At 34.9% G+C, this 15433-nt stretch overlaps 1 protein-coding gene across 3 annotated transcripts in view; it reads right to left on the bottom strand.

Moving 5' to 3' along the window:
• Positions 1–15433, bottom strand: part of adgrb3 (adhesion G protein-coupled receptor B3) — a 179977-nt gene that overhangs the window by 54989 nt on the left and 109555 nt on the right. For all 3 annotated transcript variants that reach the window (XM_082154409.1, XM_082154408.1, XM_082154410.1), the window contains 3 exons: positions 9838–9946; positions 3952–4098; positions 1892–1967 (listed from right to left, as the gene is read on the bottom strand). In XM_082154409.1, the coding sequence (XP_082010535.1) occupies positions 1892–1967; positions 3952–4098; positions 9838–9946 (332 nt within the window). The remainder of the gene's footprint in view (positions 1–1891; positions 1968–3951; positions 4099–9837; positions 9947–15433) is intronic.

Below are 15433 nucleotides of genomic sequence, written 5' to 3'. Positions count from 1 at the left end.
TTCACAGTATTTTGTCTTGTGATTAAATGTTAAACAACGTGATCCTTCTTTACAACTCCCTTAGCCATGTTGCATTGTTTTTGTTTGCTTATTTTAACACTTCTCTTCTGTTATCTTCCACCGTTTGTTCTGATCTCCATCTCTCTACTGGCTTCAGTGAATCCAACAGAGCTCAAGAACAGAGGAACGCCCTTTTTCTCCGTTCTTCCATGAACTCTCTCCCTGTCAGTGGGAATTCCATGGAGGAATCATACTCAGGTTTACTGAGATTTGATTGACAGCTCAGAGCCACACTAGGAAAGGTCTGTTCTGTCCTGTATGCGTCTCCGGAGGTTTGAGCAGAAGTCCTCAAATGGAACAGGAGGTTTTGATCCAGAGCTTCAAGACGGACTCTGAGCATAACCAAGAATTTTCATTCTGACATACAGTCTGGGAGAGAAAACACTGTAGTCTGTTATACCTGCTTCTGTTTTAGGACAAGAGGAAAATCAGGAGGAATTTGAAGGGACGGCTCTCTTAAAACCCAAATATTTCTTTTTGTGTGCGTGTGTGTGTACAGTATTTACCACTAGGCTTTAACACATTAGCCACATAACTCAGATTCATAAAAGGATAAATACCTTGTTAATACCATAACAAACAATGACCACAACAGGCATGCGAACCAAAGGAGTGGAATAATGCTGCAATCACGTCACGTCAGAATTGCCGTAATTACGAGATGACAAATCAGAGATTCTACTTTAAGCAGTTTACGTCCTCAGACTCAGTTTCTATGGCAACACTCATGATGCCAAATGAATCCATCCTGCAAAATGCATCACAACATTAGTAATACTGAAAGAGTGTTCGATTTTGAGGATGCTCTCATTTAAAAAGGTATAGCGGAGGATGTTTTACTTCCTGGTGGGTAACCTATACTATTGGTCCTCCTAATTGTCAATCATTCTGGTGAATCAATCAAACTTTTCAAAAAGTGGAGAGGGCGGGTCTTATCTAAAATTTGGAAAGATCCTCCGCTATACCTTTAAGTTCTTTTTAAATGACATCATATGTCTTAGCTTTCTAAAAAAGACTTGTAATGAACATGAATGGTTTGAAATTTAGAATTATGGCCATTCCGAAGCTGACATGAATGCAACATAATTCATTTGCTAAAAAAAAAAAAAGAAAGAAACAGAAGACACCTTCAGCATTTCACCCATAATTAAAAGTGACTGATTACAAAGTATATAACTCCATATACATGGCAAGAAGCTATAAAAATGAAATGAAATAAATAAATACATCCAATTCAATATGGGGATTTCTGTACGAGTAGGTGGTATGGAAATACATAATTTGACACGCAGGTAGGACATCATATCATTGCATCGTATTGTTTCGAATTCAATGATTGGGCGAAAATGTTATGGTCCTACGACTTCAGCAGACAATATCAATACATATAAATACATTTAGACAACTTAACTTAGTGATTGCTATCAGGATGTGAAGAGAATTTCAACCAGTATAACAAAAAATGTCTCTGGAACAAATCATCTACCCTGCTTTTAATACATGAAAATTCGTACATATAGGCCATTTAAAGAAAAAATGTATAATTGATACCGTGGGAGATAATCTCAGACTCACAAAGTATCATTCTGCTACGGGTCTCACAAATTTAGAAAACTTGCACACATTACACACATTATTTTTATTCAGAATGAATCCTGCATAGTTATTTTAATCAAGACATTCTTTTGATTTACAGGTTTAATCAATCAAAAATCTTTAAAAGTAGTCCCTAGGGTACACATACCCCAGGTTGGGAATCTGTCCTCTATAATATCCCTATCCCATCTTTGTAATATTTCATCTAAATGACCGGAGATGAACTGAGTCTTACCGTGGAGCGGGCAGCATAAGGCCAAGAGTCTTGTAGAGAACCATTCCGAGAATGAATACAGGAGATCCATCCATATCTGCCAGGAAACAGTCTAGGTTAGACGATACGTTCATCACATTATGTAATCATATTAAACAGCATCTCCAGACAAAGGTGTGTTTTTCTCAGCTCCCTTTTCAACTTTCAACTCAGGAACATGGAGTTTTTTTCCCGATAATTCTGAGTTCAGGTTTGTTTCAGAGGCAGACAGTAGGAATTCTCTCCTAATACTTTCCCCTTCCATGCAAGAATCTTTTAATCCAAAGTAATTGAACAAGATCTGTATATATATATATTTTTTTTTTTTCAAAGCTGTACAGGAATTAATTAACCTCTAAACCTGCAAAATACTCATTAAATATCAGGTCTCTTGCCAAACAATATTCCTGACAGCTAATCCATCATACATTTCTTGCCAATAATGAATAAAGTGGTAGATTAGGCTATACTAGCAAGGTTATTGATAATTAAGATCAAATGTCTTCTCTTCTGACAGAAAGGCTAATCCTGGTTCAAACAGCTCTGTACAGCCCTCTAGTCAAGCTCAAGGCGAGCTGGAGTGAGTTATGTATTAAATCAATCCTTCATTACTTTCCTCTGATACACTTCAGATAAGACTGATCACCCTAATTAAGTAAATAGTCTGGTGCGCTGGTGCTTAGCTCTCTTTACTATCATTGTTTGAGGAATACAGCGAGTGCTGTGTCATCTGAATTGATGTTGATATTGTTGATATTGTTAAAAGCGCCATATAAATGAAGGTCGACCAAGTGCAGTCTCCCCTAAAACAGGCAAATGGAAAGTGGTTGAGATATAATCTTGTAATCTTAAAGCTATCCCATTAAACGGTCACACCATGTCAACATGTGAAATTTTCAGCACAATTGTATGGGAGCGATTACGAAACATTCATTTTAATATCGCACTGATAATCCAAAATAACTCAAAATGCCATTATTTTGTAGTGTTTTATAAATGATGATTTTTAAATGTAAAAAGTATATTGGGACAAAGCATTTTCATGGCCTGAGAAATTAATAAGTAGGGAATGTACAGTCAGGCATTATCATAAAATAAACTCTAACGGTGTGGTTAAAATACCTATGTGAAGCGGCACTGTATCCCACTTGCATATTAAATGGCTACACATTAAACAAATAAGATATTATTTATGTAGATTTGGGTGTATTTTTTACATGAGAAGAAATAGCATGGAGTGATATAAGAAATAATACTAGCACAATTATGCATTTTTGTATAATGAATTAGTGGTCTTCGTACAGAAATATGCAACATTTGATCAACCAGAATTAAGTATTACATAATGCGTGCAATAAGAAAAACAAAGAAATATATGGGTGATTATTTTTCAACTTTACTGTTTGTCCCCCACATAGACTTATGTAAAAATCAGTGAAAGTATACTTTGCACTTTTTAATATGAACTGTATTTTTTATAGGTCTACCAAAGAAAAACAATCTTGTCCTTTTATTTTGTTTTGTTTTACGAGTGCAAAGTTTTACCTGATTGTTTGCTTCATTTTTCAAGATTTCACATATTCACAAGATTTCAAGAATCACCCATATATGGTTTTAAATTGATAAACGTTGACAATGCGTTGGAACTACTCTGCAAAAATCCTGCATTCCTTGAACATATGGGGTCTAAGATTCATTACTTGTCAGAACAAAACAAAACAGAACAGAACAAATAATGTTAACATGGGTTGAATGAAACCTGGCTTTTAAAATCTAGTCAGTTCAAATCACCTTCATTTACAGTATATAGCACTTTTTACAATATAGATTGTTTCAAAGCACCTTTACAGTGATAATAGGAAATTAAAGTAACAGAGATTGTTTTTGCTTTATAACAGCTCTAGAATAAAGTTATTGTCCAGCTAAAGTTTTGATTGATTCACTTCCTTTGAATCCTTAATGTTAATGTAGCCTTATTGTACTAGACATAATACAATGATACAGTATCATCAACTTCCACAGTGTGACATCATGTACAGTACCTGCTGTCTGGGGTACAAATATTCCTTTGGGAATGACAACTTTGTCTTCGGAGTTTCTGGCCCAGTCCACCATCCCTTTCCGTCCCTTCATTGGAAAGTTAATGTCTGTCATCACAGATACTGCAGGCAGCCTCTGAATATTTGCAACTAAAAAAACAACAAAAAAAACCTGTTATTTCTGTTAACTGATATATAGCTTAAACAACTGAGATAAGTTGAAGCACTAAAATTATGAACTGAAAAAAAACAAAACAATTATTAACATCAAAACTGCAGCACGTGTTTATTTTTCTTCAGAACTTCATATTGTTTGGCATCATTTGAAGATAAACTAAAATTAAATATGAATATTCCGTGAAATTAAAGGTATAGCGGAGGATCTTTCCAAATTTTAGATAAGACCCGCCCTCTCCACTTTATGAAAAGTTTGATTGATTCACCAGAATGATTGACAATTAGGAGGACCAATAGTTTAGACTACCCACCAGGAAGTAAAACATCCTCCGCTATACCTTTAAGTGTTCTTCCCCATGAATCAAAAGATAATATATTTGAATATATAACATAGAGAAATTAAATGCACATTTTTATAGTTTGCATAAAAAAATAAAAAAATTATATGTATTAAAATTTAGTTTACTAGCAGTACTATGTATTTCTTAAAAAAATTATTCCATTTTAATTTGCACTTCCTCAATTTCCAATTCAATTATACATCCTGTTTGCAATTAAAATGCCAGGATTGAATCTGAATTGACATTACTTTTTAAATAGTGTTAATTTCGTCAGCTATTTTTTTAGTCTTAAGGCCCGTTCATACCGAGAATGATAACAATAAAGATAACTATATTAACGTCCACACCAGTGGACGATGTCGTTCTGTTTATTTTAAGCACGTGCTTGTCTGCCGCTTTAAATGCTCGAGCTTGTTACAGCAAGATGGATTCTGATTGGCTGTCAGTGTTTTTATCGTTTAACAGCTGGATAAAATCGTTCTGAAAGTGATTCCAATGATATTGTTTCTCTGTGCCGTGCTCGTTATAGCTGTGGTGTGAACTCTGCTATTCTCAATATGAGAACGATATTTAGAACTATATATTTAGGGCCTAAAAAATTCAGGGCCATATTTAGGGCCTAAATGAGTTCAGTCTATAGGCGCGTAGTTTCTTTACAAAGTGACATTGCCAAATAATGGCCTGGCATGAATAATACAGTGTTTTTAATCGTTTTCATAGAACCGCGTGAACGGGCATTCTTTTGACAAGTTGTCGTCTGTACGCAAAAACACGAAAGAAAAACTTTTCAATACATCGTTATCATGGCGTACCCTGAGGGATTGTTTACACGACACCGTTTTCAATTGAAAACCGAAAACTTTTTATGTGTTTTGGCCGTTCATTTACACGACAACAACGTTTTTTGGGGGCCTCAAAACACACAATTTTGAAAAACGGGTTTCAGAGGGCAATTTTTTAATACGATACTGTTATCGTCTCTGTGTAAACTACAAAAACGTGAATTTGACGTCACGCGCATACGTATTGCGTTTTAGGTCTATAGGTGCCTAGTGTTTCTTTACATAGTGACATCGCCATCTACTGGCCTGGCATGCATAACTGGTCTGCACAGCAGAAGAGAGAATTATCAGGTAGTTTCTAATTCGTTGAGGTGTAGGTGTAGATACACAGGCCTTCTGTGTGTGTATGTGGAGGAGGAGGAGACTGGCAGTGCTGCCAGCTGCTGTGTGTGGGGAGCTGCAAGGGGGAGGGCATTAGTCACAGGAGCACATGGGGTAGAACTGAAAAATGGTGGGTGAAGAAGCTCACACCTTAAGCTCTAAAGCAGCATGAGATCACAGGCCCTTTAGTGATCTTTACTACCATAAAGGCTGCTATACTCACAGAACGAATCCTGCTTCATTTATGTGCCACGGAAATATGGAAGTTACTTATACGTATATGGGGTTGCAAAATATACCGCAAATACATAAAAATTACTTTCCATTTATTGCATCAGTCGATATTGGATATTTAAGTGTGCATGACCATTTCCCCTATTTTTACATAAAAAATTTTACATGCCATAATTTCAAAGTTAATCTTAAAAAACACTAATTTTATAACACTATTAAATGCTGTAAATACTGTACAATATTATGTTGTGACTTTTAAATTCATTCGGATCACTTAGGATTATTTAAAATAATTTTTTGACAAAATAGAATCATTTATTGCACTGTAAAAATGCCAAAATCAATAAGTTATGATGACAATATATGTTTTCACATTACTTGTCTTGAGCTCATCAAAATAATTTAAGTTTTTTTATATAAGTTATACAGAATCAGAGTCAGTTTAATTTAATTTCAGATTTGAAATAACTTGTACAGCCAATTTGATTATACTTAAACATTTAAGGCAGCAACTGAACTTAAGTTTTTAAGTTAATATAGGTGGATCTTTTTTAGTTGTTGGCCATGAAATGAAATGAATTATTGGCTTATCATATCAGCTACAGATTTAATAATATGCATGCATCCCTAATTATAGGAGTTTAAATTGTTTATAAATTCAAAATGAATGAAATAAGATTAAATATCTAATAAAAAGTACGATTAAACTAAGGTATGCAAACAGTTCTGAAAAGTAAAAGTCTATGTTTGGAAAAGCACCAAATTACCATAATATTAACATGATTTCTGCAGTGTTTATGTAACAACACTTAACATTTCTGTTTGAATTGTACAGTATATTGTTGTATACTAGTATGCAGGTTCACATAAAACAGTAGGCATTCCAAACACAGCCTTAAATAACCAAAAGCAAAATAAACAAACAAAGAGACCGCACATTTAAAAAAAAGTTGAAGAGCAGTGTTGTGAAGTGAAGGGCTCCTATTATAATCATCTCCTTCAACTATGATTTATTCAGTGCATTTCCCGCAGCGTGTGAGTTCCCTTTAGTTGGGATGTGCTCAGAGCTGTTTCCCTGCTCAAGTCTGTGGTGGGACGGCGCTGTGGGTAACGGTCCTCAGGGAACCCAGCCAGGAGGCATCGGCACCTGCGCCCACCTGTAACTAATGAGCCTAATGACTGGATCCTACCGAGCAATATCAGGCCGTTTCTGTCACGTCAAATTTTAAATAAATAAATGCGAAGGTTAGGTTACTTATTGGACTAGACGACATCAGGGTCTCTCAACTCATCTGAGCAATCAATGCTCACAAATCAATGTCCATTAAACACATAAAAAAAATCTAATTTCGGCTTTAAAGAGCTGCAACTAAGACAAAGTCATTGTTTATTCTTACGAGAAGGCATGCCGTGGAAAAAGGAGCCTCTGCAATCAAGGTTATTTGGCTAAAAGCGGACGCAACAGTGTGTCGTGCTGACAGAAGGTATTTATTGCGGTGTCAAGAACGTGCTATAAATTTGGCTGGGAATGATGCTGCAATATCTTACTATGACGGATGATTTTCATTTGGCTAGTACAGGCAACACAGCTTTGTTCTTTTAATCAAAGAGAGCAGACTTTGGCTAAGATTGTTGTTTGATTTCACTGAAAATTATAAGGAAATTGAAAAAGCTGATGTCAAAATTAAGAATTTACTTCATTTATATTTGTGACTTTTGGTCTGTAATATATTATGTTAATTGATAAAATAGTTAATCATTTACATAATATTACATAATATGCAAATAAACAAATTAATTAAACAAATGACATTTCATATATTATGATATTTGCTGAAAAAGTTGTATGGCATTCAATAACAATCTGGAAATCAAGAATATAAACAAGTTAAACGGATTACATTTGTGCTTTTGTGAGGGTGTATATATTCAAAGTATATATATATATATATATACACACACACACACACATATATATATATATATATACATATACAGTATGCGTATATATGTATATACAGTATATATATATACATACAGTATGTGTATAGTATATACAGTATATATATATATATATATATATATATATATATATAATACAGTACAGTATATATACCTTCACAAAAGCACTAATGTAATACATGTTTAACTAGTCTTGATTTCCAGATTACGTTGTTCTACAAAACATTTTAATATGTTTCCCCGTCTCAATATCACCTCTGAATCTTAAACTAATTGAGCATTGATGATGCTAATACTTTTAATACTACTATTTTTATAAAAACATTGATATTGAGGCTGCATAATGAAATTATGAATGACTGTGGAATTATGAATGCCTTAATGCATTCTGAATTAAGTCTTTTCAAAGTTAGTTTAAAATTAATTTCATATACATGGCTGGTAATCAGACAATAAAAAAAGTGGGCTACAAATCAACAGAGACGTAATGTCTCAAACAGACATGTGTTTCAATAATGTTCTGGGTTGCTTGAGTGATTTGCTAAAGCCTCTTTATGCATCTGTTACTGTAGCAGCAGCTGTAAGACGCAACATCACTCAGTTTCACCTTCAGACTACAAGAAGAAGTTTCAATCACAGGTTTACTTTGCCTTGTCAGTGGCTGACATTGAAATGTTTATTGCTCTCCTGCATCATTATGATGGCGATGTTCTGGCTGTGCGTTTTATCTTACACACTGAAATGTGGTGGTCATGTCTGAACTGGGTTGATGAAGATTCATTCTTGCCTGAAAAAAACGTCGAAACATCTGTTCTGCTAAACAAGGTTTTTGTTATATAATGTGACAGCAGGTAAATAAATATAAATGACACTTCCATTAATGAGATAGAAAATAGGGCTCTAAAACTCTTGATTATTTTTATTTAAATGGCCAGTGAAAGGTGTTTAACCTTGTGATTCTCAGGAGGTCCAAATAAATATTACATGAGATGTTTTGGATACAGTCAAGAAGGTCAAGGTCATTACGTTTAATGCTTACATGCTTTTTAAAAAGTCATGAGACACCAAAGTGTACATTCACAGAAATGTCAAAAGCTTTACATAAAAAATTGATAATGAAATCTGCATTTTTTTTTCATACTAAGCAAGCATCTCTAAATATTGCATTCTCAGACTTTGAATGTCTATGTCTTTGTACTGTACAAAACATCATGGCACTTTGCAATCCTGTCGATGTTTTATGGCAAGCTGCATAAAACAAGGTAACATTAAGGAAGATATCAAAGGTGCCCTTCAATGGAATTAACTTTTTAATGACATTTGGGTATATAAGCACCATTTCCAAGCAATATAGACTCCTCTATGTATCTGTTCTATGATGGATAGGAAGGTCACCGTAATCTAATCATTTCATATTTGTTGAGCTCTGCAGTTCATGGAGATTGCAATTTCATGGGTCAATGTTCTGTGCACCCGAATGAGGAGCACCAAGCAAATGTGCTTCACCACCGGAAGCAATTGTTAATTTTTTATTTATTTTTGTATTTGCTCTTTAACTTTGATTCTGTTTAAATGACTGGAAGGGAAATCAGTATTCGTGTGTGAGCCGACATTTTTAGCATTGGAATTCGTTGAGTGACACAGAGTTTTATGGGGAAAAGCATGAGTCATGCTTCATCTTTTAATGGCTTATAAACTGAATAAAAACAAAAAACAATCAGGCAACAGGCCAAAAAAGTTTGTGTTTGAAAAATGAAAATCAAAGCACGTTGCAATAGATGTAACTGAATCCAAACAGTCTCCACTTTTCTGAGCTGAAATAAGACAAGGCTGTTTGCATTAGAATTTAGCACATTAAGTGGAAAGGGCTTGATTTTAATTAACATTATCGACTGGTGGTTGTTTGCCCCCCTCCATGCACCATTTATCCTCAATTACTGACGACACGCAGAACTGACGAGAAGAGTCAGCAGGACGAGTTGCTTGTGGGACGGGTTCTGCAGTTCTCTTACCCAGGTTCCCTGTCATCAGGTAGGCATTGTGGAAGTCTTTCATTCCCAGCCCGACGATGTGGATGAACTCTTCGATGACCTGCATGAGCTCCACAGACCCTGGGTAAATCTAGGAAAAGGGAATCATGGAGAACAAAAGGAGAGAGAAGTGGAACATGTTACTAAATGTTGGCAAATGAATTTCAAACACTGGTACAATCTGACTTTAAATGGATTTGTAATCCAATGAAATGTAATGGTCTGAAATTAAATCAAACTTTTGTTGTCAAACTTGAAGGCTTAAAAAGTTAGAAAAAGACAGATAGATTTCATATGACAGGCAGAAGGAATGATTGAAGAAACATGGTACAGTAGAATGAACGAATACATGATAGATGGAAAGACAGACAGGTACAGACAGACAGAGAGATAAACAGTACAAACAAAAGCTAGACAGACAGACAGACAGACAGACAGACAGACAGATAGATAGATAGATAGATAGATAGATAAATAAATAGAAAGATAAGAGACAGACAGGATAGACAGACAGACAGACAGACAGACAGACAGATAGATGACAGACAGGATAGATAGATAGACAGACAGACAGACAGACAGACAGACAGATAGATAGATATATAGATATATAGAGATAGATAGATAGATAGATAGATAGATAGATAGATAGATAGAGACAGACAGGATAGATATATAGACAGACATACAGACAGACAGATATACAGACAGACAGACGATAGATAGATAAAGATGAGATAGACAGACAGACAGACAGACAGACAGACAAACAGACAGATGGATAGATAGATAAATAGAAAGATAGAGACAGACAGGATAGACAGACAGACAGACAGACAGACAGACAGATGACAGACAGGATAGATAGATAGATAGATAGATAGATGATGGATGGATAGATATATAGATAGATAGAGACAGACAGACAGGATAGACAGACAGACAGACAGACAGATGACAGACAGGATAGATAGATAGATAGATAGATAGATAGATAGATAGATAGATAGATAGATAGATAGATAGATAGATAGATAGATAGATAGATAGATGGATAGATATATAGACAGACATACAGACAGACAGATATACAGACAGACAGACGATAGATAGATAAAGATGAGATAGACAGACAGACAGACAGACAGATAGATAGATAGATAGATAGATAGATGATGGATGGATAGATAGATGGATGGATAGATAGATAGATAGATAGAGACAAGACAGACAGGATATAGACAGACAGACAGACAGACAGACAGATATACAGACAGACGATAGATAGATAAAGATGAGATAGATAGATAGACAGACATACAGACAGACAGACAGACAGACAGACAGACAGATAGATAGATAGACAGATAGATAGATAGATAGATAGATGGATAGATATATAGATAGATAGAAACAGACAGACAGACATGATAGATATGTAGACAGACAGACAGACAGACAGACAGACAGATATACAGGAAGACAGACGATAGATAGATAAAGATGAGATAGACAGACAGACAGACAGACAGATAGATAGATAGATAGATAAAAGGGGGAGACAGACAGATATATATATATATATATATATAGATAGATAGATAGATAGATAAATAAGAGACAGACAGACATACAGATATACAGATAGACAGACATACAGATAGATATAGAAAGATGAGATAGACAGACAGACAGACAGACAGACAGACATACAGACAAATAGATAGATAGATAGATAGATAGATAGATAGATAGATAGATAGATAGATAGATAGATAGATAGATACATAGACAGACAGATAGACAGACAGACAGATATACAGACAGATTAGATAGATAGATAGATAGATAGATAGATAGATAGATAGATAGATAGACAGACAGATACAGAGAGACAGACGATAGATAGATATAGAAAGATGAGATAGACAGACAGACAGACAGACACAGACACAGACACAGACGGACAGATAGATAGATAGATAGATAGATAGACAGATACAGAGAGACAGACGATAGATAGATAGATACAGAGAGACAGATGATAGATAGATATAGAAAGATGAGATAGATAGACGGACAGACAGACAGACAGACAGACAGACAGACAGACAGATAGATAGATAGATAGACAGATAGATAGATAGATAGATAGATAGATAGATAGATAGATAGATAGATAGATAGATAGAAGGGAAAGACAGACAGACAGACAGAGAGAGATAGATACCAACAGTCAGTCTAGTAAAAGTCTTTAGACTCTTTTGGAAAGAGACTGTACAGTGTTTTTTTAAAGGGCACTTCATCTGTCTCACACACTTTCGAGCCCTGCATCCTCTGTTCAGTCCTTCACAAAGACAAACTCATGCAGCAGAACTCAGAGCCTCTCCAGAGGACCAGCCATCATCGGCCTCAGCCTGTCAGAGTACCTGTTCTCTTTCAGTCAATAGCATCACGGTCTGCTGATCCAATCCCTGACCTTCAGGTGACTGAACTCAGCTATTTACATCTGCCATCACTCTGAAAGTCCGCAAAGATCTTTAGAGGGAACAGAAGGGCTAGGAGAACTTTTATCAAGAGCAGGCTTTTTTTTTCCTTCAGGCTTTCATTCATGAGCATCAATGGATATTTAAGAATATAATATTCACTTAATCTTTATTTAAAGTCAAATGCGATTCTCTTGTTCACAACTCTCAGGACTTGACTGTATTAATCTGCAATTCTTTGGATCATGAAAAGTTAATGCTGCATAGCATAATGGAATCAAGTGGTTGGAGAAGAGAGGTTGAAAAAAATAAGAGGTATTTGCGATGCCATACGAAAAGGAAATTTGTTTTTGACAAAATATGAAGAAAACAAAATTGTAAAAGAAATAAAATTGTGTGCTCCAAAGATGCACAGTATAACCGAGAGTGCATTTAAAAAGTAGGGTCAATTATGAATTTATATTAACTTTAAGAGTAACACTTTCAAGTACGGTCTAATTTGTTAACATCATTTAATGCATTAACTAACATAAAATTACAAGGAGTAATGTATTTGTACAGCATTAATTAACCTTTGTTAACGTTATTAAACAAAAACATTCATGCTCGTGTTAGTTCACAGTGCATTAATCGATGTTAACAGATACAACTTTTGATATTTAAAATGGAGTAGTATACGTTGAGATAAAAAAAAAACATTAAAAAAAAAGTAAAGTTGTCTTAACCATTTTCCCCAGCAGATTTACTGTATGGATTAATATGCCATATGACACTGTGCTTCCTATTTCTCTCATCTCATTAGCATCATCTGGACCCTCTCTCCTCGTTACAACAAACAAAGCACAAGAACACATTGCAGCCAATCTGCAAAAAGACAAAAAATAAATAAATAAAATGCGGGTGCAGAAAAAATAGCACTGAGTGACATTTCGTAATTAGCACCCTTAGTGAGGTGCAGAAACAGGGCGATGGAGTCACATATCTAATAATCCCTCTGGCAGGAGTCGGGCTCTGCATTGGCATGGGGGCCGATCTTGGGCCAAGCCAATCAGACAGGCTGCAGACGGGGAGAGAGTCGCTGAGGGTCGGTCAGACTGCTGGGCGACAGCAGAGAGCATCCCTCGCCATGGCAACAGCGCTGGGCTGCCGAAGTGTGCAGGGAAGACAGCAGTGCGGGAAATGGCCGAGGCTGACGGCCATTAGATGAACCTGCACAGTCAGTTGTGCTGTCATATACATATATATATATTCTACCATCATATCAATCATCTACTATTGTGTACTCTTCTGCTGCATAGATTTCAGCCACAAGTCATGAGTAAACATCCCACTACTAAATGCAAACGAATAGTCCAAATAACCTTAACAGGTAATTTCCTTCACAAAAAAAAGAAAAAAAAAGAAAAAGGTACCAAAATAATATTATGGTCGTGGAATGTTATATTATAAAAGCTGTCAATATTATATATTTAACTAACTTCAAATTTGACCCGTTTCTTTTAGATATGATTTTTGTAATTAATAAAATAAAATATAACAACACATAATTGACTACTACTCTTCTGCTATATAACTTATGATATGGAAGATACAAGTATATGTATCTCACTACTTTATGCAAACAGATATGAAAATAGGAAATTTGTACCAAGATACTTTATAAGACTATTTCTTCACTCACAGAACACTGTTTTTTGGTTATGGTATATTATATTTTAAAAGCTTTTAATATTATATATTTAACTAACTTGTTTTTTTTGCAGAATGTCTCTCTCTGTGTGTGTGTGTGTGTGTGTGTGTGTGTGTGTGTGTGTGTGTGTGTGTGTGTGTGTGTGTGTGTGTGTGTGCACTTTATAATATAATATAATATAATATAATGTAATGTAATGTAATGTAATGTAATGTAATATAATCATTTATAATATAATCATTTATAATATCATAAAATATAATTTAAGATAATTTATAATGTAATGTAATATACAGTACTTTATAATATAATACAGTACATTTTAATAATATAATACATTATAATATAATTTAATATAATATAATAATTTATAATATAATATAATATAATAAAATATAATAAAATATAATTTAATATAATTTATAATGTAATGTAATATACTTTATAATATAATACAGTACATTTTAATAATATAATACATTATAATATAATATAATAATTTAGAATTACTCTTCTTGTATATGGTTTAGGATATGGAAGATACAAACAAATGCAGTATAAGCAGACAGTATATCTTTAAACCATCAGTTAATGAAACTAATGAACCTTGTGTGTTCTCCTTCATTTCAAGTTGTGAATTTGTGAGGCAGTCACAGCCTCTCCTCTTAAGCACTTCCTTTAAAACTGGAACAGCACAGACTGCCATGAATCTGAGGTGTGAACTCTAGACTGACAATCAAAGCTCAGGCAAGCTGACTCTAAAGAAGAAAAGACAAGACAGACAGACAAGATAAAATCCTGCGTGATCTTTAAACGTTAGAGCTTTCTAAGGTCAGTCATTTGACAGAGCCGGTGACAACCGTCTCAGATGTCCTTTAATGATTTGAGGAGCTTGAAGATTCAATCTGTGACAAAGCAGAGGAGGAACGTGAATGGAAAACAGGTGCCCGTATGCTCCGGGGACCGTTTAAACACCTTCAGCAAAGCAAGCGACCGACTACGTGACCTGATCTCTGAATACACTCCTGACTGAAAAAACATATTACTTTTCTTTAAAAGCCTTGTGACACTACCCTACTGTAAACTCCATTAAAGGGTTGATTCGGTTGACACGCGGTTGATTCTGTCTCACTCAAGGACACGTTTTACCACAACTTTCAGACTGCGGGTGAAAACATTCGAGGAAGGAGCTCCAAAGCAGCTTACGTTTGATAGACAGTAACATTACCACTGTCTGCTTAAGAGGAATTACCAGTTCAGGCTAAAAGGGAAAGAAAGAAACATTTAAGATACTCAATTTGGCCCAAAGCAATAATAATGCAGTTGGAGATTTTTGTTTGAGTTTCTGAAGAACATTCAGCTTAGCAGAATCCAACTCCCTCAAGCTGCTTTTACACTGTCT

This window comes from Leuciscus leuciscus (assembly GCF_965113295.1).
Source record: "Leuciscus leuciscus genome assembly, chromosome: 22".
Classification (NCBI taxonomy): domain Eukaryota; kingdom Metazoa; phylum Chordata; class Actinopteri; order Cypriniformes; family Leuciscidae; genus Leuciscus; species Leuciscus leuciscus.
This window is presented reverse-complemented; position numbering and strand designations above follow the sequence as displayed.